The following is a 26,228-nucleotide window of genomic DNA, read 5'->3' on the forward strand; positions in this document are numbered from 1 at the left end:
GAGAATTGTAAACGGTGGGAGGGTATTTCTGACCCAGCCAGCGGGGAGCAGGCAGGCTGCGGTTGTCGTCCTGTTCCCCGTGGGGTTCGCCCGCTTGCGGACATCGAGGCTGTAGCCCGGTGTGACTTGGGAGCAGTCTCCCTGCCTCACCTCGGGCGTAGCCTCCTCCCGCTCCGTCCTCTGCTCTCTCCCGTCCTTTCTCAGCGTCCTTTCCTAGTCCGCGGCCCTCAGCACTCTTGGGGCCATGAGCCCCTTTAAAGCCGTGTCCCAGCTCCCAGAGAGTTGGCGGACCCCTGACGGGGACTCTCCCGCCCTGGCCGCTCCCTTTTCTCCTGAGGTTTTCTTCGGAGGTCCCCGCCACCCCCGGGTGGGCTCCTCGAGAGGGCTGAGGTGCGAGGCCGGCACCAGGCCTGGGCCTCTCCCCGAGGCGCGCGGAGTCTGACCCGGGCTGGGGGCTCTGTGTGTTCACACTCAAGTAACCCGGGGGTGTTTGCAGGGGCGTCGCACAGATGCTCATGAGAACTGCCGGCTGGTGAGGGGCAGTTCTGTTCTGATGACATGTGATGGTGGCACGTGTGGGAGCCACTGGAGGCCTCCTGGGCGCCGTTCCTCCACTGGGAGAGACGGGCGGACCGCCCCAGCACGTGGCGGCACGGAGCAGGGCCGCCGGCCGCGGAATAGCCTCCCCGGAAGAAACATGCCCGTCGCGAGCGCCAGCACCAGGTTCAGACCCTGCTGGCCTTGAGCAAGTGTTTGCTAGTTAGCGTCCTCGGGAGCTGGTAGGGACCACCCACCTGCTCCTGCCGGGCCACGTCCTGGCCCCAGGCACAGCAGTGAGCCAGAAGGCCCCGTCCCTCCTCTGTGCTGAAGGAGATGGTCTCCAGTGCCCTCGGCGGGGCTCGATGACAGTAAGACAGTGGTTTGTATCAGGTGCTGGTGGGAACGTCCCTTCAGGGCATCTGTCCAGTGCTGCTAAATGGTACTCAGGATAAGTAGTGATCAGATGGTTATGTTTGCCTTTAAGTAACTTGATTTTAACTTTGATTTTTCAGGAGAGCATTAAGTTGGATACAAAAGGAGGGCGACCATGCACCATGGCAGCGGCCCTCAGAACGTCCAGCACCAGCTGCAGAGGTCCAGGGCCTTCGCCGGCAGCGAAGGAGAAGAGCAGCAGGCCCGTCCCAATCCCCCGCAGTCCCCCGCCACGCCCTTTGCGCCGGCGGCGAGCCCATCCGCGCCCCAGTCCCCCAGTTACCAAGTTCAGCAGCTGATGAACCGCAGCCCCGTGGCCGGGCAGAGCGTGAACATCGCCCTTCAGAATGTGGGGCCGGTGGTGGGAGGGAACCCCCAGATCACGCTGGCCCCCCTGCCGCTGCCCAGCCCCACTTCTCCGGGATTCCAGTTCAGTGCGCAGCAGAGGCGGTTTGAGCACGGGTCTCCATCGTACATCCAGGTCACCTCGCCGCTGTCCCAGCAGGTGCAGACTCAGAGCCCCACCCAGCCCAGCCCCGGGCCGGGACCGGGCCTGCAGAGCGTGCGGGCGGGTGCCCCTGGCCCCGGCCTGGGCCTGTGCAGCAGCAGTCCCACCGGGGGCTTCGTGGACGCCAGTGTGCTGGTGAGACAGATCAGCCTGAGCCCGTCCAGTGGCGGCCACTTCGTGTTCCAGGAGGGCTCGGGCCTGGCGCAGATGGCCCCGGGCGCCCAGGTTCAGCTGCAGCACACGGGGGCGCCCATCACAGTCAGAGAACGGAGACTCTCGCAGCCCCACGCGCAGTCGGGGGGCACCGTCCACCACCTGGGATCTCAGAGCCCCGCGGCCGCAGGCGGGGCCGGCCTGCAGCCCCTGTCTAGCCCCGGCCACATCACCACGACGAGCTTGCCGCCCCAGATCAGCAGCATCATCCAGGGGCAGCTGATCCAGCAGCAGCAGGTGCTGCCGGGGCCTCCGCTGACCAGGCCTCTGCTCCCCGGGGTCGGGGTCGGGGGGACTTCGGCGTTTGGGATGACGTCCCCACCGCCCCCCACCAGCCCTTCCAGGACCGCAGCGCCCCCGGGCCTCTCCAGCCTTCCTGTCCCATCTGCGGGGAGCGCGGGGATAAGAAAGGCTCCCAGGAAACTGGAAGAGATTCCCCCGGCCTCCCCGGAGCTGGCTCAGATGAGGAAGCAGTGCCTGGACCACCACTGCAGGGAGATGGAGGCCCTGAAGGCGGCCTTCAGGGAGTGCTTGATCGAGCTGTTCTTCCTGCAGCACCTGCAGGGGAACATGATGGACTTCTTAGCTTTCAAGAAGAAGCACTATGCCCCGTTACAGGCTTACCTCAGGCAGAATGATTTGGACCTGGAGGAAGAGGAGGAAGAGGAGGAGGAGGAGGAGGAAGAGAAGTCGGAGGTTATCAATGATGAGGTGAGAAGCAGCGGTTTAATCATTAGCGGGCCGTGCTACTTGGGTCTGCGTCTAGGCAACCGTAAATTAAAAGTAATCTCTGAGCCTGGGGTGTTGATAAGATGCAGTTTCATAAGGATTTGATCCAGGAGTAAAATGGAAGGTGGATTTGCTTTTTCCTTCATGGAAGGAAAGAGCTGCTCTAGTTGGGAGGACGGTGCAGAGTGGTGCTGTGCGTATTGCCGGTTCATTTAGAACAGGGATGCTTCCCCGGCTTGGGGAACTAACCTGGCCTGACCCAGCTTTCCCCTGTGCTCTGCTGGGTGTGTGGAGATTGGCCAGCCCCGAAGGGCCTGCAGAAGCCAGGGGTGTGGGCACCTTCCCGCTGGTTGCCCAGGTTTCACATTTTACTTACGTAGGTCCACCCATTGGGATTCTCAACACCATGAATGTCATTTTTAAAGAAGGGATTTGAATCACTAGCTTGTTACAGTGTATCAGTTACGATTTAAATCACTAGATACATTTATAAGGTATCTTCATGATTAAAATATGGTTATTATGGCAAAGCAACTGAGAATTTTTTCAATTTTTAGATGTACTCTTAGATTTGAGGTCATGTATTTAACTCACACTGTTGCACATAGCTACTGAATGGTATTTAAGATAGAATCTTTTTTAGATAGTGAACTATTTGGGTGCCTGGAATGGGTGCTTAATAAATTCCCCAATTGGGATTCTCAGTACCTTAGTGGTTCCTAAGATCCCTTTATTGGTACTTCCTAAAAAGGAAGCTGATCAGACAGGGCGACAGTGAGGTGCACCGTGGTGCACTGTATTTGTGCCTTTGTGTCGTGTACTGTACACTGTGTTGGTGGAGCTTATTATGTTTTTTGATATAGCTAAGATAATGTAAATCTCTGTCAGTTCTTCTGCAAAGAAATCAGCCTTTGATGAACAAAAGCTGGCCTCTTTGCTCATCTCCTCATTGATATTTATTATGTGTGGCTTTGCCATTTGGTGTTTTCTTTAACACCCTTTCCAGGATGAACCATTTTTATTTTCTAAAAGGTTTATATGATTTTTTTTTTTGAGGATTTCACCTCTGTTGCCATGAAATAGTGAAATTCAGTTCTCTTTATGTTTGTACACCAATGTTGTCTGTAGGCTCAATCCCCCTTATCTGTCATTGCCATTGTGACCTGCATGTAGTAGGCCAGGGCGTAAACTGCCTATGAGGTTGTCAGGGCTTTGCTACTTGAAGACTGTCCGCCATTCCCATTTTTAAAGTTTGAAGTTGCAGAATCTAAGGACGTTGCACTTGTGACTTAAATTGGAGTTTCTGCAAGATTTGCAGTTGAGTTAGGGTATTGTAAATCTTTCATAAATCAGTTGTGTCCTTTTACAGGATTTGATGCAAAAACATTCCATTTTTAAACACCAGACATCAGTGAGCTATCAGCAATAAAATTCTAACAAAATTTTGAGCAGTCTTAAAAATTATGTTGCCTTTTTTTCTCAAAATATTTCCTCTCAGGTAAAGGTTGTGACAGGAAAGGATGGGCAGACTGGTACTCCTGTTGCTATAGCAACCCAGCTTCCTCCAAATGTTTCTGCTGCTTTTTCATCCCAGCAGCAACCATTTCAGGTACTTTTCGATGGTTCTAAAATGTAGTCTCATCCGAAACTTTTCCTTCATCCAGATATTTTAACCTTCAATTTACTATTTGCTCTTCAGCATTTTTTTCCAGAGCCCATTCCTTATTTTAAAAAAGTAAAAAAGTCTTCCTGCATATAAAATTATACAACTAAACTGCATGAGTAGATGACAGCACAGACCGTAATGCATTATTTTTTGTGTGTATTGACCTGTATCGCAGTCGTAGCTTCAGCATGCATGTCGTCTAATACCTACAGTCCTGTTGAATGGATTCCTTGTGTGCTGTGTTTTAAATGTTGGTTCTCTCTTGTGTCTTCTATCTGTATTTTTGAGAACAGTGCAAACAGAAGGAAAAAAAAAAGATTACACAGATAACTGGATATTTTCTGTAGCTAGAAGAAACACTGAAATGAAACACACTTCTAAAATACCAGGACCTTAGGCTTCTAAATGGATATTAATTGAATGCAAGCTGATTATTTTTAATTTTTTGAAAATTAAATCACTCAATGTTACATTAATAAATGCCAGGAACCTAAAAGTACAGGTCAGATTCTAGTCATTTTGGAGTAGATTGTGCTAGGTTCTGAAAGCAGTTGAATCTTGTGGTGATATGTTTTTAAATTTTTTTTAATTTTTAATTTTGGTATAATTTCAAACATATATAAAAGTTGCAATAACAGTACAAAGAACACCCCTTATATCCTCTACCCAAATTCACCAGTTGTTAACTTTTTGCCCCATTTGCATTATTTTCATTCTCTCTCTCTTTTATATGTACACACATACACATTTCCCCCAAACTATTTGAGAGTAAATTGCAGACATCATATCACACTTGCATCCCTAAGTCCTTCAGCATATGGTATCAGGTACGAGTGTTACCTCACCTAACCACGGTATAACAATCAATTCTGGAAATTTTACAGTAACTTTTACTATGATTAAGCCACAGCTCATGTGCAAATTTTGTCTCTTGTTCCGGTGACATCCTTTGTATAGTTGTTTTTCTCCCAGTCTGGGATCACCCATTGTGTTTAGTTGCCATGCCTCTCTGGTCTTCTTTAATGTGGACAAACTCCTCACTGTTTCATGCCTTCACATTTTTGAGAAGTGTAAGTCAGTTATTTTGTAGAATGTCGTTTGACATGGGCCACTAATTCTGTCATCTATTGACGAATCTTGCTGGAGTCAGCTGTCACGTTACAGATTGCAAAGTGGATTTTCTAACTCCATTATTCCTTCTGCATTCGTTAGCTGGCATTCTACTGTAATGATGAGCCTTCTTTTTTCTTCCATTACGTATATTCACATACGGATTCTTATTTTCATCAGTGCGTTTTCATATGTCATTAACGGTATTTATTTGTTTATTTAAATTTGTTTATTTAATTCAGTCAAGTTTATTCTTTTTGGTCTATAGTTCTGTGAGTTTTGTCAAATGCCCAGAGTTGTGTAACCACCACCACCCAAGAAACAGAGGAGTTCTGTCATCCCCCCAGATGTTCCTCATGCCACATCTTTGTCATCAGATTTTCTCCCTGCCTTAACCTTTGTTCTCTGTCTATGATTTTGCCTTTTCCAGAATAAAATATAAATGGAATTATACAATATAGTATATGCATGCTGCCTTTTCAGTCTGGCTTCTTTCAGTTAGCATAATGCATTTGAGATTCACCCACGTTGTTGAATTTGCCAATTGTTTCCTTTTTTGCTGAGCAGTATTCCATTGTATGAATGTTCCCCAGTTTGTTTAGCCATTCACCCTTTGAAGGACGTTGGGTTGTTTCCAGTTGTCGGCATACCTAGGAGACAGGTTTCTGGGTTGTTGCTAAGCGTGCATTCAGTTTTATATGCAACTGCCAAACTTTCCGCGGCGGCTGCTCCGTTTCGCGTTCCCGCCAGCAGTGGCTGAGAGTGCCTTCTGTCTGCGTCCGCCCCACGACTTGTTCCCGTCGGTTTTCTTCTGTAGTTATTCTAATATGTATGCAGTGGTTGTAACTTGTATATCTCTAAAGACTAATGATGTTGAACAACTTTTCATACGTTCATTTCCCATTTGTATATCTTCTTTGGTGAAGTATCTGTTCATTTCCTTCACCATTTTTTTTCCATTGAGTCTTTTGCTTTATTGTTGCATTTGAGAATTCTTTATATAATTTGGATATAAGCTTTTTGTCAGATATAAATTTGCAAATATTCTTCTGTCATTCTGTGCTCTATCTTTTTCTTCTTTTATATTGTTTTTTTACAGAGCAGAAGTTCTGAATTTTGATGTGGTCTCTTTTATCGTTTTTTTTTCTTTTATGGATTGTGCTTTTGATATATAAGAACTCTTTGCTCAACCCAAGGTCACAAAAATTTCCTCTAATTTTTTTTTTTTTTAGAAGTTGTATAGTTTTATGTTTTACATTTAGGTCTGTGATCCATTTTGAGTAAAGTATTGTATAACATGCAAGTATCAGTAGAAGTTTATTTCTTCGTATATTGACAGCCAGTTACTTGAGCACTGTTTCTTAAAAAGACTGTTTTGTATCTGCTGAATTGACTTTGCATCATTGTCAGAAATCAGTTGATCCTGTCTGTATGGGTCTGTTTCTAGGCTCTCTTCTCTTCCTTTGATCTCTGTGTCTATCTTTTTGCTTAATGCCACACTGTCTTTACTACTGTATCTTTGTAGTAAGTCCTGAAATCAGTTAGTGTGAGTTCTTCAACTTTGTTCTTTTCCAAAATTGTTTTGGTCATTCTGGTTCCTTTCACTTTTCATATACATTTTAGAATCAGCTTGTCGATATCCATAGAACATCCTGCTAGGATTTTGATTGGGATTACATTGACTCTATTGACCTGTTTGGGGTGAAGTAATATCTTGACAACGTTGAGTCTTCCAGGCCAGAAATATGGTATATTCTCCATTTATTTTTGTCTTCTTTGATTTCTTTCATCAGTATTTTGTAGTTTTCAGCATGCAAATTCTATGTATATTTTGTTAGACTTATACCCAGCTATTCCAATTTTTCTGTGGTGCTATAGATGGTACTTAAATTTAAAAATTTTTTTCTAGTTGTTCATTGCAAGTATATAGGAATACAGTTGATTATGCAACCTTGCTAAACTCATTTATTAGTTTTAGGAGCTTTTTTGTAGATTCCATGGGATTTTCTACCTAGAGAATCATGTCTGCAAAGAAAGCAAGATTTATATTTTCTTTTCCTATCTGTATGCCTTTTATTTCTTTTTCTTGCCGTATTTGCACTGGCAATGGCATGGACTGGCATGGACTTCCACTGTGATGCTGAATAGGAGTGATAAGAACAGACATTCTTACCTTCTGGGTCTTAGGGGGAAAGCATTTAGTCTTTCACCATTGAGTATGATGTTAGCTGTAGATTTTGTAGCTGTCCTTTATCAGGTTAAGGAAATTCCTTTATTCCTAGTATTTATCATGAATGGATGTTGAATTTTGTCAAATACTATTTGCTGCATCTATTCACATAATCATCTGATTTTTCTTTTTCGGTCTGTAAAAGTGGTGAATTATATCATATTAAGGTATAATTTGTAGGCAGGGAATGCACAGATCTTAAATGTTAGAATTTGTTGAGTTTGACAAGTGCCCGTGTAACCCATACACGTGTCAGGGTGTCCACTTCCATCAAGTCTCCTCATGCCCTGCCAGTCATCCGCTACCCAGCCCCCCTGCCCCGGTTTGGTACTATTTATTCTACTATTACTGTTTATTTTGATGTTCCAATTATCTGTAATTTGACCAATGGAGACCCTTTCAAGCGGGCTCTAGTATTCTTGTGACACATCCCTGTCACTCTCTAAGTACTTCCTTACATTCTGGCACAAAATGTTTAAAGTTTATCTTGCACATGCCTTGATTCAGTCCAGGAATCAGTCATTTCTCCAAGGAACCGGGTTCTTTTTGGTGGGGAATAATAATTTGAACCCAATATTTAGGTGTTCTTGTAATGAATTTGATACAACTGAAGATAAAATTTCTTGAATTGGGAATTGTCAGAAAATTTGTTAGTGGGACAAATTTCCTGTTAGTGCTTAGAGGAATGTAATACATCAGTGCGTTTATAGACCACATTGATAAATATTTGCATGAGAACCGTGGGACAGTGGAGGGCAGGGAGTGCCTGTAAACTTAGGTGCATGGTCTCCACAGTGACACAAATTAAACCCTCTGATTTACTGTCATACTCACCAGATTGCCAGAAATTAAATTGGACAGAATCTGTTGATTTAGGTCTATGAGATTCTTACCCACTGTTGATCGGGAGTGTAGCATGGAAACATTTCACATGATCTGGAAAAGGTGAGTGTGGGTAGGCCCTTTTGATCCAAACGACATAATGCTCTAAAGGTATTCTTGTGTTTGTGTGCCAGAAAACACATCTCATAATGTTCCCAGCAGCATCGTTTCTTCTAATAACCCCAAACTGGAAAGAAGCATAATGTCCGTCAGCAGTAGAACAGATCAGTGGGTCGTGCACATTCATACAGAGGAATGCTAATAGTAATCAGTAGTGAAAATGAGTGAGTCGGTGTGGGCGGGTCTCAGCAGCGCCCTGTGGAACAGAAGGGGTTATGGGAGAGCCCAGCTGCAGCATTCCTTCAGGTAAAGTTCACTAGGAAGCAAAACCAAACACAGCGTAGCGTGGAGCTAAGCCTGTAGGTGATGGCACCAGGGGAGAATGTTCACACACGGTTCAGGTGGGGAGGGGGATGCCTTCAGAGTGAGTGGGGTCTCCAGGGCGTGCGTAACAGTTTATTCTTAAGCCTCGGGATGAGTACGCGGGTGATTGCTTTATCATTACTTTTTAAACTTATAAGTTTTTCTAATTCTCAGCATTTTATTATGAAAAATTTCAAACAGGAAAGCTGAACAGTGTTCAGTGGACACTCACATCCTACTGTTTAAATTCTGTGATTATGCACAAATAAGTGAAATTCACATAACCATTTTTATATTAACCACCTAATATTCAGTGGCATTTAGTACATTCACAGTGTTAAGCAACCACTATTATGGATATCAGTTTCTAAAATATCTTTATTGTCTTAAAAGAAAACCCCATTCCCAAAAAGCAGTCACTCCCCAGTACCTGCTCCTCCAGCCACTGGCAGCCACCAGTCGGCATTCTGTCTCCATAGATTACCTGGTGTGGAATCGTGCAATGTTTTGTGTCTGGTTTCTTTCACTTAACATGATGTTTTCAAGGTTCATCCACATTGTAGCATGCCTCAGTACTTCATAACTTTTTATAGTAGAGGGTATATCCACTGTATGGGTATGCTACATTTTATTTATCCACTCTTGATAAATATTTGGACTGTCTGCAGCTTTTGGCTATTGCGAATAATGCCGCTATAAATACTTAGTAGCTACCCCGTTTTACATCCCATCAGCAATATACAAAGGTTCCAATATTTCTGTATCCTTGCCAACTCTAACTTTCCTTTTAAAAAAAATTCTAGCCATCCTAGTGAGTGTGAAGTGGTGTCTCATTGTGTTTTCTTTTGCATTTCTCTTATGATGAATGACGTTGGGCATCTTAATGTGCTTGTTGGTCATTTGTATATCTTTGGAGAAAAGCCTATTCAAATTTTGAAAAAATTTTTTTTGAAAAATTCTATGATTAATTTTACTATGCTTTTAAAAATCACATTATTTAATATTATAAATATTTAAGAGACCTAAAAGAGGAAAACCAAGGAATCTCCATTTTGAATTATAGATCTTTGTCGCAAATACTAGTGGATGTCTAAGGAGACAAGAAGATGGAGAGTCTGTCAGGAAAGAATTGAAATGAAAAAACATACCCTTTGTTTTCTTTGGAAAAAAAAAATCTCAGTATGAGTTTTATTATTTACAACCAGTTGTAGAATTTTTATATTGACCAATGAAACTCTAGAAATAAATTCAGAATTCCTTGTATTACATATACAGTATATTAATTTCTGTCTGCTTCCAAAAGACTTTGAGGTAGTATTTTTTTCTTTTTTCTTTCTTTTTTTTTAATTTTTTTGGCTGCGCTTGTGGGATCTTAGTTCCCCGACCAGGGATTGAACCCGGGCCCATGGCACTGGAGGCGCTGAGTCCTAACCACTGGACTGCCAGGGAATTCCCTAAAATAGTTTTTATTACAGTTATTTAGATCTTAAAAAATCCTAAGTGGAGATTATTTTTCAGTGATTATAGTGTTAAAGGGAATGAATAATGATAGTTCTGTAACCCTACCCCAACTATTGATTTTTTTTTTTTTTTTGCCATTTAAAAAAAATTTATTAAAATTTAGTTGATTTACAATGCTGTGTTAGTTTCAGGTGTACAGTAAAGTGATTCAGTTATACACACATGTATATAAATATATGTATATTCTTTTTTTACATTTTCTTCCATTATAGGTTATTACAAAATATTGAGTATAGTTTCCTGTGCTATACAGTAGGTCCTTGTTGGTTATCTATTTTTATATAGTAGTGTGTATATTTTAAGCTTAAGCTCCTGATTTATCCCCCAACTACTGATTTTTTTATTCTTTTTAAATTTTATTTATTTATTTATTTTTAGCTGCATTGGGTCTTCGTTGCCACGCACGGGGGCTGCTCTTCGTTGTGGAGCGCGGGCTTCTCATTGTGGTGGCTTCTCTTGTTGCGAAGCACAGGCTCTAGGCGCGCAGGCTTCAGTAGTTGTGGCACGCGGGCTCAGTAGTTGTGGCTCGTGGGCTCTATAGAGTACAGGCTCAGTAGTTGCGGTGCACGGGCTTAGTTGCTTCTCAGCATATGGGATCTTCCTGGAACAGGGTTTGAACCCGTGTCCCCTGCATTGGCAGGCGGATTATTAACCACTGTGCCACCAGGGAAGCTCCTTAGTTTTTTATTTTAATGAAGTTCAATTTATCAGTTTTTTCACGTGGATATCCAGTCTTCTAGCATCATTTGGTTGAAAAGACTTTTCGTTCCATTTGGGTTGCTTTGGAGTCTTTAGGAACTGGTGAGGTTGTGTAAGTCTGAGTCTCCCTCTGGGCTCTCTGCTCAGTTGTTTTTATCTGTCGTCCATCCTTAAGCAGCACTATGCCATCTGCTGAGTCTTGAAGTCCAGGCTTCCTCTTGTTCTTCTCTCAAGAATCTGTTTTCAATTCACTGACCTCTGCGTCCCCACTCTACTCTTCAGCCTATCCAATGAATTTTTAAAATTTCAGACACTTTTTCTGTTCTAGGGTCTCTGTTTGATTCTCTTTTTTTTTTTATTTTTATTTTTTTACTGAAGTATAGTTGATTTACAGTGTTTCTGGTGTACAGCAAAGCGATATATATATTCTTTTTCAGATTGGTTCTGTTTTTTAATCGTTTCTTTTTTTCTGTCAAGATTTCCTCTCGTCTTTCACTACAATATACTTCTTTGTCCTTGGGCATACTTATTAAACCTACCGTAAAATCCCTGCTGCTAATTCCAGAATGTGAGTTGTCTGGGGGTTGGTGTCCATTGATTGTTTTGAGTATGGCTGTGTTTTCTTGTCTCTGTGTTTTGGAGTAATTTTTTTTTTTAATATATATATTTTTAACATCTTTATTGGAGTATAATTGCTTTACAATGTTGTGTTAGTTTCTGCTGTATAACAAAGCGAATCAGCTATACGTATACATATGTTCCCATATCCCCTCCCTCTTGCGCCTCCCTCCCACCCTCCCTATCCCACCCCTCTAGGTGGTCACAAAGCACCGAGCTGATCTCCCTGTGCTATGCGGCTGCTTCCCACTAGTTATCTATTTTACGTTTGGTAGTGTGTATATGTCCATGCCACTCTCTCACTTTGTCACAGCTTACCCTTCCCCCTCCCCATATCCTCAAGTCCGTTCTCTAGTAGGTCTCTGTCTTTATTCCCGTCTTGCCCCAGGTTCTTCAGAACCGTTTTTTTTTAGATTCCATATATATGTGTTAGCATATGGTATTTGTTTTTCTCTTTCTGACTTACTTCACTCTGTATGACAGACTCTGGGTCCATTCACCTCACTACAAATGGTTCAATTTCGTTTCTTTTTATGGCTGAGTAATATTCCATTGTTTATATGTGCCACATCTTCTTTATCCATTCATCTGTCGATGGACACTTAGGTTGCTTCCATGTCCCGGCTGTTGTAAATAGAGCTGCAGTGAACATTGTGTACATGACTCTTTTTGAATTATGGTTTTCTCAGGGTATATGCCCAGTAGTGGGCTGGCTGGGTCGTATGGTAGTTCTATTTTTAGTTTTTTAAGGACCCTCCATACTGTTCTCCATAGTGGCTGTATCAATTTACATTCCCACCAACAGTGCAAGAGGGTTCCATTTTCTCCACACCCTCTCCAGCATTTATTGTTTGTAGAGTTTTTGATGATGTCCATTCTGACCGGTATGAGGTGATACCTCGTAGTTTTTTGTTTTTTTGTTTTATAAATTTATTTATTTATTTGTTTGTTTTTATTTTTGGCTGCGTTGGGTCTTCGTTGCTTTGTGCGGGCTTTCTCTAGTTGCTGCGAGCAGGGGCTGCTCTTCGTTGTGGTGTGCGGGCTTCTCATCGTGGTGGTTTCTCTAGTAGTGGAGCATGGGCTCCAGGCATGCAGGCTTCAGTAGTTGTGGCACGTGGGCTCAGTAGTTGTGGCTTGCGGGCTCTTGAGTGCAGGCTCAGTAGTTGTGGTGCACGGCCTTAGTTGCTCCGCAGCATGTGGGATCTTCCCGGGCCAGGGCTCGAACCCATGTCCCCTGCATTGGCAGGCAGATTCTTAACTACTGCGCCACCAGGGAAGCCCCCTCATTGTAGTTTTGATTTGCATTTCTCTAATGATTCGTGATGTTGAGCATCTTTTCACGTGATTGTTGACAATCTGTATATCTTCTTCTTTGGAGAAATGTCTGTTTAGGTCTTCTGCCCGTTTTTGGGTTGGGTTGTTTGTTTTTTTGATATTGAGCTGCATGAGCTGCTTGTATATTTTGGAGATTAATCCTTTGTCAGTTGCTTTGTTTGCAAATATTTTCTCCCATTCTGAGGGTTGTCTTTTCGTCTTTTTTATGGTTTCCTTTGCTGTGCAAAAGCTTTTAAGTTTCATTAGGTCCCATTTGTTTATTTTTGTTTTTATTTCCATTTCTCTAGGAGGTGGGTCAAAAAGCATCTTGCTGTGATTTATGTCATAGAGTGTTCTGCCTGTGTTTTCCTCTAAGAGTTTTATAGTGTCTGACCTTACATTTGGGTCTTTAATCCATTTTGAGGTTTTTCTGCGTGTATGGTGTCAGGGAGTGTTCTAATTTCATTCTTTTACATGTAGCTGTCCAGTTTTCCCAGCACCACTTCTGTCTTTTCTCTGCTGTATATTCTTGCCTTCTTTTTGAAAGATGAGGTGACCATATGTGCGTGGGTTTGTCTCTGGGCTTTCTATCCTGTTCTATTGATCTATATTTCTGGTTTTGTGCCAGTACCATACTGTCTTGATTACTGTAGCTTTGTAGTATAGTCTGAAGTCAGGGAACCTGATTCCTCCAGCTCTGTTTTTCTTTCTCAAGATTGCTTTGGCTCTTCGGGGTCTTTTGTGTTTCCATACAAATTGTGAAATTTTTTGTTCTAGTTCTGTGAAAAATGCCATTGGTAGTTTGATAGGGATTGCATTGAATCTGTAGATTGCTTTGGGTAGTATAGTCATTTTCACAATATTGATTCTTCCAATCCAAGAACATGGTATATCTCTCCATCTGTTGGTATCATCTTTAATTTCTTTCATCAGTGTCTTATAGTTTTCTGCATACAGGTCTTTTGTCTCCTTAGGTAGGTTTATTCCTAGGTATTTTATTCTTTTTGTTGCAGTGGTAAATGGGAGTATTTCCTTAATTTCTCTTTCAGATTTTTCATCATTAGTATATAAGAATGCAAGAGATTTCTGTACATTAATTTTGTATCCTGCTACTTTACCAAATTCACTGATTAGGTCTAGTGGTTTTCTGGTAGCATCTTTAGGATTCTCTATGTATAGTGTCATGTCATCTGCAAACAGTGACAGTTTTACTTCTTTTCTGATTTGGATTCCTTTTATTTCTTTTTCTTCTCTGATTGCTGTGGCTAAAACTTCCAAAACCGTGTTGAATAATAGTGGTGAGACTGGACAGCCTTGTCTTGTTCCTGTGCTTAGTGGAAATGGTTTCAGTTTTTCACCATTGAGAACGATGTTGGCTGTGGATTTGTCATATGTAGCCTTTATTATGTTGAGGTTAAGTTCCTTCTGTACCTACTTTCTGGAGGGTTTTTATCAGAATTGGGTATTGAATTTTGTCAAAAGCTTTTTCTGCATCTATTGAGATGATCATATGGTTTTCATCCTTCATTTTGTTAATATGGTGTATCACGTTGATTGATTTCGAATTGGGTTTTGGGTGTCGTGAATGATAGGTTGCAGAGACCCTGAGTTCTGTTATATCCTTCTGAGGAGTTCTGCTGGTTTGCTTTCACATCTAGTTAATGTGATTGGACTGAAACTGTAGACTCTGCCTCCTGAGATCTCAGTGTGGTTACGCTGGCCTGTGCTTGGCGTCTTGGCATGTGGGTGGTCAGGAGGCAGCCAGAAAAAAGGGGAGCTTGGGACCCATCTCTGCTGCCTCCTGTGGCAATTCTCCTTTACCTGTCTCCTCTCTGGTCTCCTGCTCTCCGTCCGAATGGTCTTCAAGCCAGTGAGGCCCTCCTTCTCTGGGTCTGAGACTGGGACCTGCCCTTGTGCCAAATGCCGTAAACCCAGAAACGTCTCCTAGTTTCAGTCCCTCCTTGCAAGTATCGAGGCCCATGCTGTATCTGCCCACCTTTTCACATTTTTTATATTTCTTTTAGAGTTTATATTTATCTGGAATGTGTTTAGTCCAACAGGAAGTACTTGGCCATTACTGGACACAGAACCCTGTATCAATTTCTTTTATTAAAAAAAAAAACAACACCTTTTTTTGATTACAGAAGTAATACATGTTCATTGCAAAACATTTAGAAGATTTAGAAAAGTGCACACACACACAAATTATAAATTGATTGTAATCTTGTCCCCAGAGACAACCACTGTTCACATATTGTCTGTTTTTTAAATCATTCTTTTCTCTTCTCCCTCCTTCCCGCTCTTCCTTCCTCCCCCCATCTTTGTTAAATGTAAACAGGGGGTGCTTACTTTCCCTTTTCATTACTCTGAGGCCTTTCCCCATGTGAGGCAAAACCTGCAGCATGGCTGGTCCTGGCAGTGTAGTGTCCATTGGTAGGGATGCTGGGGTCAGTAGCCACTCTCATGGGCAGTTTCTTCATTCAGACATCTGTAACTTTTGCATTTAAAATGCCTCGCTAAGTAGAGTGGATATAATTGAATTATTTAAAAAATTAGCAACTGTTAAACATCATTCTTAGCCTTCAGTAGCCCTTCAGGGGTAGTGCAGAGGTGTCAAAGGTGTAGGACGCCCAGAGTCAGCTGGTTTCTGTCTTTGCCAGTAGCTTTTCACTTAAACATTTTAAATAACCTGTATGTATTTCACACATCTATATATCAAGTAGGGTACTAACTGCAGTACCATTTTGAAGTCAATTAGATAGTTACTAATTGCAGTTTTAGTGCCATTTTCCAGTAGGAAGACAGTTTCAGTCTTTCTTCTTATCATTCAGCTTTTGTGATTTTGGCGGGCTGAGTGATGGCAGGCAGTGTGACTGATCAGAGGCTAAGTTGTAGTGCTCGATGAGACTCATGTTTCCTGCATTAGCTTCTGCTGTCGTTGTGTGTGCAAAGCCAGCTCATTTCTGAAGGACTCTAGATTTGCATTGATCTGAAATTCCATTTAAAACCAGAATGCAAATCCTTTTTTATCCTCCAGAGGTAAGTTAGAACTTTAAAATATTTATTATAATACATTGGGTAGATGACATTTCTCTTCTTAAAAAGAAGGGAAGTCAGTGTTTGGGATAATTATCATAGTTTTAGTTTATATTCATTCTTGTAATGCATTTAAATTATGAAAATCTCAGTTTTTCCTTTTTTTTTTTTTTTCCAGCAGCAAGCCCTTGCAGGGACCCTGGTGGCAGGGGCTGGCAGTGTGATCGAAACAGACCCCTTTAAGAGGCAGCAGGCGGGACCTCCGGCAGGTATGTCACGGAGCACAGGCTGAAAGGCCCTCCGGAGCCAGTTAGCGTCTTAGTTTGGGAATTCTAGTGTAGTGGCCACCTGTTTCTAAAGCATGGCCCCTAAGGAACTTAGTTTTGGTTAGTTTCTACTTTGAAAGTTAATTTTTCTTTTGGTGGTAATCAGCTAAACAAAATATTTATGTCAGCTAAACAAAATATTTATGTGCATGTTTATGTGTACTGAAGTTAGAAATTTGTCAGTTGAATAGGTATATTCCAGTTTGATTTTCTGTGTGCATTTGTAGGCTGTTAGTCCTCATGACATGACTAAGTGTAAAGCCATCTGCCTTTTCAAATTGTCATTCATTTTTCAAACTGAATTTTTTCTCCAACTTAGGAACTTAATACACATTTTGTGTAAAAGATTCAAACAGTTTAGAAGGGTGTAGTTTAAGTCTGTCCCTGGTTTGGTATTCCTTCCCCATTCCCTAGCCACAGAGCTGGCTACGTTTGTTCAGTTTCACAGACAGGCATTGCTACAGGTGTGCCATTCTGGGAAAGTTCAAACGTGATCCTATATATATATGCACTGTTATGTCTTTAATATTAACTGACTAGGCCATCTTTCCCAGTCCTGGACCGCGTTCTTTCTGATACACCCACTGCATGGGTGCCCCCTTCTTGATTCATCAGACCCGTGTTAGCGTTCATTTGTTAGTATCTCCTTTTTTCTGTTGTAATCGAAACCTGATTGAACATTTCGTTTCACATTTTTTTCTATACATGTCTGTCCATGTATCTAAAAGCAGCGCTCCAAGAGTGAAATTGCTAGATCAAAATGTGTGCATAGTTAAGTATTAGTGAGGCTAAGTTGCCCTCCCAAAGGGTAGGGTCAGTTTTTGCTCCCATCAGCAATTTCTGGTTCTCTCAAATTTTGGCCATTTTATTAGGTATCTTTTAATCTTTGTCGATCCAATGGGTAAAAAATAAAATCTTTGTCTTGGTAATGGATTTCTTTCATTTTGATACAGTTTCAGTTGTCGCTTCATGTTTGTAACCGTTTGTGAATGTGTCCCCCTGCCCGCTGTTTGTGTTCTTCGCCCGTTTTGTCTGTCTGGTTGTTGATCCTTTTCATATTAATTTGTAAGAGCTTTATGAATGTTGCCCGTTATGTATGTTGCAGATAATTGTCTCATAGGTTGACGCTTGTCCTTTGCCTTTTTTATGATGCTTTTCCTTATATTTACAAATTTTTAACGGAAAGAAATTATATTTATCAACCTTATCTTTTATGGCTTCTGCATTTTGGTTCATGCATAGAAAGGCCTCTGTTCAAAGATGATAAAAACACTTACACATGTTTTTTCTACTACTTTTGTGGTTTTTACATCAAACTGCACCTTTTCTGAAAATTATTCTAGAGCAGTCTAAGAGACCTCGACTCGAAGTGGGTCACCAAGGGGTAGTTTTCCAGCACCCAGGGGTGAATACAGGAGTTCCTCTCCAGCAGTTAATGCCGACAGTTCAAGGTAAGACCCAGCGCCAGAACTAGCTCTCTTAGCTCAGAAAGAGGGAGTGCAGAGAGGGCTTAAGGAAGCAGCAGCAGACTAAAATGTGTGCAGTCCAGGTAGCATATCTGAGGTGGTTTCTGCCATTGGGACGTTCCTCTGAGTCCCCCTTCGCACAGTATGAAGAAACCACCGGAGACCAGCTCTTGGCACTTCCGCAGAGCCGCACGTCCCACTGTCCTCAGCTTCTCTCCGGTTTTCCCTCCTGTGTTTTTTCTGACTTGCTGCTGTGGCAGGGACCCTGCGGTTATTCCGTGCCTGCTCTGCTTGGTGCTAACACGCAAAGGCCGAGCGCCTTTCTTTCCTTTGTTGTGTGCTCATTTATCACGTTAGACCTAATACACAGAGATCTCCTAGCAGGTAAACCTCCCGTTTGAGTGTGTGTTGCGAGTGCAGGGTCTGAGGCGGCGCTGGCAGGTGGAGTCCAAGCCCCGGAGTCAGGGCCGGCGGGTCTGCCCTCTGTTGCAGGGGGAATGCCGCCCGCGCCGCAGGCCACTCAGCTCGCCGGCCAGAAGCAGAGCCAGCAGCGGTATGACCCCTCCACGGGGCCCCCGGTGCAGAACGCCGCCAGCCTGCACACGCCGCCGCCGCAGCTGCCCGCCAGGCTGCCCCCCGCCGGCCTCCCCGCCGCGCCCCTGCCGCCGGCGCTGCAGTTCCCCCCGCAGCCGCAGACGGCAGAGCCGCAGACCCCGCTCCCGGTGCCGGTGAAGACGCAGCCGCCAAACGCCCCTGCCCCGGCGCCCCCGCCCGGCCAGCTCCCCGCGGCCCTCCACGTCCCGGTGCCCGCGAAGGCGCAGATGCAGGCCCCTCCGCTCCCGTCCCAGCCGCAGGTACTCCGGGCCCCTGCCGTTCCCCGAGTTAGAGGCGGAGGAAGAGACAGGCTGTGTGCTGGACAGGACGGTGCCCAGCTGGGTAGCTCCCTCTCTCCCAGCGCTTCGCTCTCCACCATGCAACAGTCAGTTCAGTAGCTGCAGCATAAATTCACTGTGCAGTCGCAGTTATTGTTATTAAAGTGTCAAAAAACGACACGATTCTGCGTGCTGCTCTCGGCACAGGGAGCCACGCAGGGGGCGCGGTGGCCCTTGTCCCACCCGATGTGCCAAGTAACACGCGGTCATAGGCGCGAAGGCCTGGGGGCGGTGGGGCTCCCCGCAGCTCCGGACCGTCCGCCAGTCTCTGTTCCCGGTGCCTCCCCCGGACGCTCCACTCCACGCGCGTGGGTGAGGCTGCTTTCCAGGCTTGATACACGTTTCCAGGGCTCATAACGCCGCTCCTCCTCCACGAATTAACTTCACCCAGACGTCATTTTGAAACGTGTGCAGTAGACCATGTGGGGCCCCTGAGGAGCGTTTGTGGAGCATGGGTCTGGGGCGCCACAGGGGCCAGAGGCAGTGTCTTCAGAGGCTCGTCTCAGCAGCGTGTGGTCAGCCGCTTAGGAAAACCTCCCCTTCCCCTCCCCTCTCCCTCGTTAGCAAGGGGAGTTCCTAGCTGGGCTTGGAGTTCGGGTTCTTCTGGTGATTGTAGACGTTTGCTCTCATGTAAGGATGCTACCTTTCCCTCTCCGCCTGCCAGGTGCAAGGCGTGGTGATGGGCACTGCCGGGCCGTTACCTGCTCTCCTCTACCTGGCCCCCCTGTGTGGTAGAATCTTCATCACGCCCGTTAGCTAGGAAAAGACCGAGGCCAGAGAGGCCAGATAACTTGGCGAGGTTGGTCAGCCAGTGCTGGAGGGGCTGTGACTGGCCGCCTGGGCTGGTTCTGGAGCCTTTTGTGCACCTGGCGAAGGAGCACCCGCTTCCCCCGCCAGGGCTCTGAGCTGCTTGGGCCTTCGCAGGCTTGCGGTTTCCGTGGAAGTGAGGCCTGTTTTCAGCTCTGTCATCGAGCCTCGTACCGACCTCATGCAGCACTGACGTTTTTCTTGGGTTTATTTCCCGCCCTTGTTGTCGGCGGTGTGAGCTGTGGAATGTGATTTTAGAGAAGCTCCTTACAGAAGCCGTGGAGTTCTGTTCCTTCCAGATCGGGCGGAGCCGGCAGACTTCTTCTGTAAAGGGCCACAGAGAGGGAGCGTAAGGGCATTTCAGGCTTGCAGGCCGTGCGGTTCCTGTTGAGTTGCTCAGCTCGGCCGCTGAAGGTGAGAGCAGCGCCAGGGCCCACAGATGAGCGGCCGTGGCCTGTGGAACTCTCCCAGAGTGTGTGGCCGGCCACAGTTTACCACCGCTGAGGTGGAGGAAATCTCCTTAGAGGTGGGCGGAGAAGCTGCACACCGTGAGGGGCCCGGCCTTGGCCGCGCTGTCTCGTCCGCACCGTGGGTTATAAACGCGCCGCGTGCGCGTCGCTCTGTCCTCAGGCCTCCTGGCGCGGCAGGGCCTTGCCTTCCCTGCTCTCTGTCCCCCCACTTCCTCCCGGCCGGAATTCCCGTGTGAATCTAAGCTCACCTTCGGCCCGGGGAGGGCTGGGCGGAGGGGCTCCTCAGTTCTACAGGCTCGGCCCTCGGGACGGCACAGAGGAGGGTCTCTAACCTTACAGCTTGCCCACCGCCAGAGGGCCGCGTGGAGTTTGTCTTTGCCCTTCAGAGAACAGGTACATGGGGAGCATTTGGTACTTCTCAGTTAAGAAGTTTCTACAATTAAAAATTCTAAAAAATTACTTGAAAAAGCTGGAAAAAGCAAAAAAAAAAAAAAAAAAAAAAAGCCGACATAAGACCATATGTGAAGGCACCGTTTACAGGGAGCTCTGATGTGGCTTTGTGGACCAGCAGGGCTTCCTCTCTTCTGTAGACACGGTTAGTGTGCGTGGCCCTGTGGTCCGCGGTGGGCCCGCTGGTCGGTCTGCGCTGCTGGGGAGGGGAGGGGAGGGGGGCGTTGCGCAGGGGCCTCCAGCTGGCCTGTGGGTCCCGGGCATGGTGCTGAGCCCTGTTTTCCCTGCCAGACGGCGGCGCCGCCCAGACCGCCCGTGGACCCCGCCCAGCCCTGCCCGCGGCCCCTGCCCTCCGCCTCTTCTGCCTCGACTGGTGCCCCCGCCGGTGGCTCAGGCCCGGGGCCTTCGCCTGCACGGGCCTCCCCGGTGAACAGACCCTCCCCGGCAGCCAAGTCGCTGTCTCCGGTCATCGCCCGCTCCCCGGGGGCAGCTGTGTCGGCGCCCCCGAAACCACAGAGCCCTGCTCAGAATGCCGCCGCGCCCCACGACGGCTCTCAGGACAAGCTGGCAGAACAGATAGCGCTGGTAAGTGCACCTAAAGAAGCTCTTGAAAGTGCTCAAGGAGAGCGTACCGTATCCTCCAGCCTGTGGAACGCGTGTGCTTTCACTTTCTAAGGGGGCAGTAGTGTAAGACGGAACACCTGATAGTAAGGTTTGTGATCCGGAGAAACCAAGATTAAAACCGCGTAGTTGGCCCTGTCCTGCCGGAGGGGCAGCTAGACTGGTGTGGAGAAGGTCTCTTCCGTGCTGGTATCAGCAGTCAGGGGGAGGGGGGCGTGGGGTGCAGGCTGAGAGCTCAGAGCCCTCGGGAGGCTGCCCGGGCCAGTGCAGCTCACGGCGTGCACCTAGTGAGCGCTTGCTGTTTGCTGGGCGACTGAGCAGTTACTTGTAAGGGCTCCGCCGTGAGCACTGGTCTGGGAGCTCTGTCCCGGGTTTCCAGGACGGGGCTCCTGGGGGGTCGCACGCCTTTGCCTCTGCCCTCGCGTAGAGCCTTGTTCAGCAACTCTTCTTTGTTGCTGAGACTTGCACGTAGCAGGGTCACACTGACTGGGGTGTGCATCAGCGGCTTGCGCTGAAACTGTGCTGGACGTCTTCCACCCCCGTGCTCCTTGCAGGAGAACCAGATCCATCAGCGGATAGCAGATTTAAGGAAAGAAGGCCTGTGGTCCCTCAGGCGGCTGCCCAAGCTGCAGGAGGCGCCGCGGCCCAGATCGCACTGGGACTGCCTGCTGGAGGAGATGCAGTGGATGGCCGCCGACTTCGCCCAGGAGAGGCGGTGGAAGGTGGCCGCTGCCAAGAAGGTGGGTTTGAGACACAGGCCGCCGCGGTGCCCAGGGGTCATCACGCAGCGCCAGGGGCTTAAAGTGTGCGGACGGAGGTCTCCCAGCTCCACTTTCTAAACGGTTTCTTTTTCTTTTTAAATATTTATTTATTTGGCTGTGTTGGCTCTCTAGTTGTGGCACACAGGCTCCAGAGCGCGTGGGCTCTCTAGTTGGCGGCACGTGGGCTCTCTAGTTGAGGTGCACGGGCTTAGCTTCCCCACGGCGTGTGGGATCTTAGTTCCCCGACCAGGGATCGAACCTGGGTCCCCTGCGTTGGAAGGCAGATTCTTAAGCACTGGGCCACCAGGGGAGCCCCTCTAAAGGGTTTCTTGACTTAGGATGTAGCTGGAGAACGTTTTGCTGCTATTTAGAAAGTAACTGCTGTGCTGCTTCATTTCTGAGGGCTGTGTCCCCAGCGCTGTAGCATGGGCTGCTGGGAGCAGACACAGCTCTCCCGCTGCAGTTCTGTCCTGGGATTTGGCTTCTTCTTCTGGCCAGTTTTGCCTGGCAGTTGGCATGAGGATGCCTGCGGCCCCCCGGATCAGGCTGAAAGCAGGAAGGTGGAAGAGGCCAGTCGGCTGGCCAGCAGCTCAGGCGCTCGTCCCGGCCTTCTGGCTGCCCGCAGCCTTCCGGTCCAGCTTCTCTCCAGTTCTGGCTCAGAGTTTATTTCCTTCTCTCTGCTCCCAAAGTGGGAACCCAGCCCGAGGTAGGACCTCTAGGAGAGGCTACTGCTAAAGCTGGCCGTGTGGAAAGTGACCGATTCCTAGGGCTCTTGGGTCCCAGAGCGCAGAGCCGCTGTCCTTGCGTACGTGTACGTAGCTCCAGGCCCAGCTGCTTCTCCCTCCGTCACTGTGTGTCTTGATTCCTCCGGACCTGGATGCTGCCTTCACATTTCCTGTACTCTCAGGACTGGGGGTTGGTCCTGTGTGCCTTGCCTGTCCGCCTCCCTCCTCTGACTTCTCCCCTTCGCTTTCCCCATGTGGTTTTGGTAGAGAGAAGCCGAGACCAAGGGGGTAACAGCAGGGTCTGAGTGTAAAGGGTCTTTAATCAGATTCATGTGTATTTAAGAAAAAAACCAGATCGCTCCTTACACATTTCCTTTTTCACGAATGTTGATGGTCCTGAGCATGTGGACGCAGGGCTGGACAGGGCAGTGGCCAGGGGACGAGGGGTGTGGATGGACGCTGAGGAGCGGGGCTGCGAGGCCGCTGCGCCGGGAGCCGTGGCTGCGTGCTGCCTCTCCTCGCGCCATCCCTCCACCCCCGGGAGCAGGAGGCTTTGTGCGAGGGGTGTGCACTGACCAGGACAAGGCCCTGGGAGTCCTGTGGTGGGAAGCCACTTCGGGGTCATCCCAGAACTGAGGGGCTGGCAGCTCTGCTGCGCTCGGGGCTCAGGATGTGTCCATTTCTGAGTTACGTCTCTGCAGCTTTTGGAGGTACTGCTGGTGAGGATGTAAAGAGTAGAAATTCTGGAAAGTGGTTTGGCAGTTTAAAGCAAAAGCCTTAAAAAATGTGAATTATCCCAACCCAACTTTTTTCATACCTAGGAGTTAAATTTTGCTGCATTCACACAGTGGAAATGATACGCATTAAAAATGATTTTGATCTGTGTTGATTGATGGAAAGATGTTACTCATATATTAAAGGGGGAAAGGAAGATTGTAGCACAGTATGATATTCCATTTTGGAGAAAAATGTGTATTTGGTAAAATAACACTTGTAGGAAAGTCAAGCAGACCGTTGGGGGTGGTTTTCACTGGAATCAGCATTTCTCCCATGCGCCCTTAGAGCAGGTGAGGGTGTGTCTCTCTGTGGATTATATGTAGTTACGGGCTGAGAAGATTTTAAAGAAACGTTATGTATGTTTTCTGATAGCATGACACAGAGCACAACATAAAATTCTTGGACTTTTATTTACTAGCTTGTCAGAACTGTAGTGCGTCATCATGAAGAGAAGAAGCTTCGGGAGGAAAGGGGAAGGAGAGAAGAACAGAACCGATTGAGACGAATAGCTGCGTCAACTGCTAGAGAAATAGAATATTTTTGGTCAAATATTGAACAGGTAAATTCTGAAATTTTGATGGGCTCCTGGGAGCATAGACTGTGTTGGGGTTGGTGAGGCTGCCTTCTGAGCCCTGCCTTCCTGTTTGATGGGGAAATCCCACAGGTAGAGCCTGCGGTGTCGTTCGGAAAGGCGGGTGCCTGCACCACCTGGGTGCCCGCACCGCCTGGGCGCCTCTGGGCTGTTCCCTCATCAGGAGACCTGGTTCTGCCTCTGTGTTTCTCTTTGTGCATCGAAATCCCCGTCAGCCGTGGCCTGCGCTCTCTGTGGTGTCTGTGAGCCTTCCTGAGGGGCCCTTCAGGTCGTTCTGTTTAGTATTGGCGCAGGTCACTAAATGCTGCTTAGTTCCAGAGTGGCTGCTCTGTCTCTCGCTTCCTTTTCATAAAAATTCTCTTCTTACCGTCTGACAGAATTCGGGCAGGATGCAGTTGACACAAAATAATGAAAGAGTACCACACTGAACATTTCTCTCTGAGCAGCGTGGGGGGTTAGGGCTGCCAGCCCCGCGTGCAGCTGAAAATCTGCACGCGGCTCATCGTCTGCCGTCTGCCTCTGCGGTTCCACAGCTGCGGGTGTAGGCAGCCGCAGAGCACGCAGCTCTGTAGGATTTACTACTGGAAAAAACTGAGCACCAGTGGACCTGCACAGTTCAAATCCACGTTGTTCAAGGGTCAGCTCTGATCTGAAATGGGGTTGGGACAGCTGTGCTTTTGGTCTCCATGTGTGAGTTTTAATGTTTTCCTGTATACAACTTTTATAATGTACATTCTTAGTAACATGCTTATTTATTTAACTCTTTGCATTTAGGTTGTGGAAATAAAACTACAAGTAGAATTAGAAGAAAAAAGGAAAAAGGCTTTAAATTTCCAGAAAGTTTCCCGGAAAGGTATGATTACTTTTTAAAAAACCTTCCCCTTTTGTGGGTTGTGTTTGCTCGATTCTCTGCTCACTGTCGCCTTGTGGCATCGCGGCTTCCCGCGGAGCCTCCACAGCAAGGCCGTTTACTCAGCAGCCTGGCCCTGGCATTTCAGTTCTTCTGAGACTCGCTAGTATGAGTCAGTAAGCCCCGGGGTGGCCAACTCGGGGGGGCTGTCAGGGCTGAGGTTCTGAGCCTGTCCCCTGTGTCCCCGGAGAGTGAGGTGAACTCCCCCTGGCTCTGCCCCCCGCCCCGCCGTGGTCCCCGTGTCTGGCCGTCGTGCTGCCCCCGCGGTGTCAGCAGTAGCTACCCCGTCACTGGAAACCTGGGGAGGGGACGGGGAGGAGTCCTCTCTTTTATTGATGAGGAAACTGAGGTGAAGGAGGTGGTCCCTGTTGAAAGTCACGGAGCTCTAAGATTATGCAGATCATGAAAGAGAAGCTTTGCCAGCTTGGAGACTCTGGGTTCTTGCTGAAGCCGAGAGCGGGCGTGGCGGTGTGGCTGTGCCGCCCTGCGTCGCAGAGGGGAGGTGGGGCCCGCCTTGCTGTCCTCTCCTCTCCTCGCCTCCCCTCCTCGGGGGGCGGGCAGAGGTGCCCTTGGTCGTGTGAGGAGCGTCACCTGCTCCACAGCCTTAGTGAAAGCGAATCACGTTACCTGTCTCTAGGTAAAGAGTCGAGACCTACAGGGCTTGATGCGTTACGGGAGAACTTTGTGGTGAGTTCGGGGCTGTCGCGTCGCTGTGCGAGGGATGTCTGTCTGCAGGAAGTCGTAGGCATGAATAGCGTTCTCCCTCTCGCTGGGGGGCGGTCCCCCTCGGGCCTACAGCTGGTTGTTTCCAGCCTTAGGCTCACCTGGGTGTCGCCTCGGTGGTTTGGGAAGAGCAGGCGTGGATTCCGTCTGCCTCCCCGCAGCCTCCTCCCCGCCTTGCCGGTGTCTGCCGGGGACACGCCTGGCACGGCCCCCGGTCCTCCCGGCGCATGTGGAGTAGACAGTTCTGCTTTGGGTTCTCGCTCTGCGTTTTCAGCCCTCACGCTGAACGGCTTGTGTTCTGTGTCACAGGATTCGGGGATACCCGGAAGAAAAAGAAAAGCAAGCACGTCTTTAACCGATGATGAAGGTCTGTCCCCCTGGCGCTTTGGCTGTGTGCAGGGCTCTCTGAAAGCGCCGCTGGAGAGCTCGCTCGGTGCTCAGGGCGTCGAGTACCGCCTGGACCGGAAGAGTCCGGTGGCTCAGCGGCTTATGCTCCTGGGGGCCGGGGGCCTTGGTGGAGGGCGGGGTTTTGCAGTGAAGAGACGAGGAGTTGGATTGTGGAGGAGGGAAGGTGTCGGACCGTGTGCGTGCGTGTGTGCGTGTGCGCGCGTGTGCTTTTTGTCGGTCGGGAGGAGAGGCGGTGCGTGTTGGGGGCAGGAGTCAGCGGGAGGGAAGGCCTGCCGTGGTGAGGGCTCAGCTCAGATGGAGAGGTGGCCCGAGGGTGGTGGGGCTCTGCCATGGGTGCTG

At 47.5% G+C, this 26,228-nt stretch overlaps 1 protein-coding gene across 19 annotated transcripts in view; it reads left to right on the forward strand.

The window, feature by feature from the left end:
* The window catches only part of EP400 (E1A binding protein p400), a 114,226-nt gene that overhangs the window by 18,807 nt on the left and 69,191 nt on the right, over window positions 1-26,228 (forward strand). For 9 of the 19 annotated variants that reach the window (XM_082417151.1, XM_082417147.1, XM_082417156.1 and 6 more), the window contains 11 exons: window positions 1,053-2,404; window positions 3,921-4,031; window positions 16,100-16,190; window positions 17,591-17,698; window positions 18,206-18,567; window positions 20,664-20,957; window positions 21,548-21,733; window positions 23,675-23,815; window positions 24,623-24,701; window positions 25,396-25,445; window positions 25,791-25,848. In XM_082417151.1, coding sequence (XP_082273277.1) covers window positions 1,088-2,404; window positions 3,921-4,031; window positions 16,100-16,190; window positions 17,591-17,698; window positions 18,206-18,567; window positions 20,664-20,957; window positions 21,548-21,733; window positions 23,675-23,815; window positions 24,623-24,701; window positions 25,396-25,445; window positions 25,791-25,848 — 2,797 coding nt within the window. In that variant the 5' untranslated portion in view covers window positions 1,053-1,087. The remainder of the gene's footprint in view (window positions 1-1,052; window positions 2,405-3,920; window positions 4,032-16,099; window positions 16,191-17,590; window positions 17,699-18,205; window positions 18,568-20,663; window positions 20,958-21,547; window positions 21,734-23,674; window positions 23,816-24,622; window positions 24,702-25,395; window positions 25,446-25,790; window positions 25,849-26,228) is intronic. The other 10 variants (XM_082417160.1, XM_082417152.1, XM_082417153.1 and 7 more) reach the window with 7 other exon arrangements.

The sequence above is a fragment of the Balaenoptera physalus genome (assembly GCF_965194825.1).
Source record: "Balaenoptera physalus genome assembly, chromosome: 12".
In the NCBI taxonomy this organism is placed as follows: domain Eukaryota; kingdom Metazoa; phylum Chordata; class Mammalia; order Artiodactyla; family Balaenopteridae; genus Balaenoptera; species Balaenoptera physalus.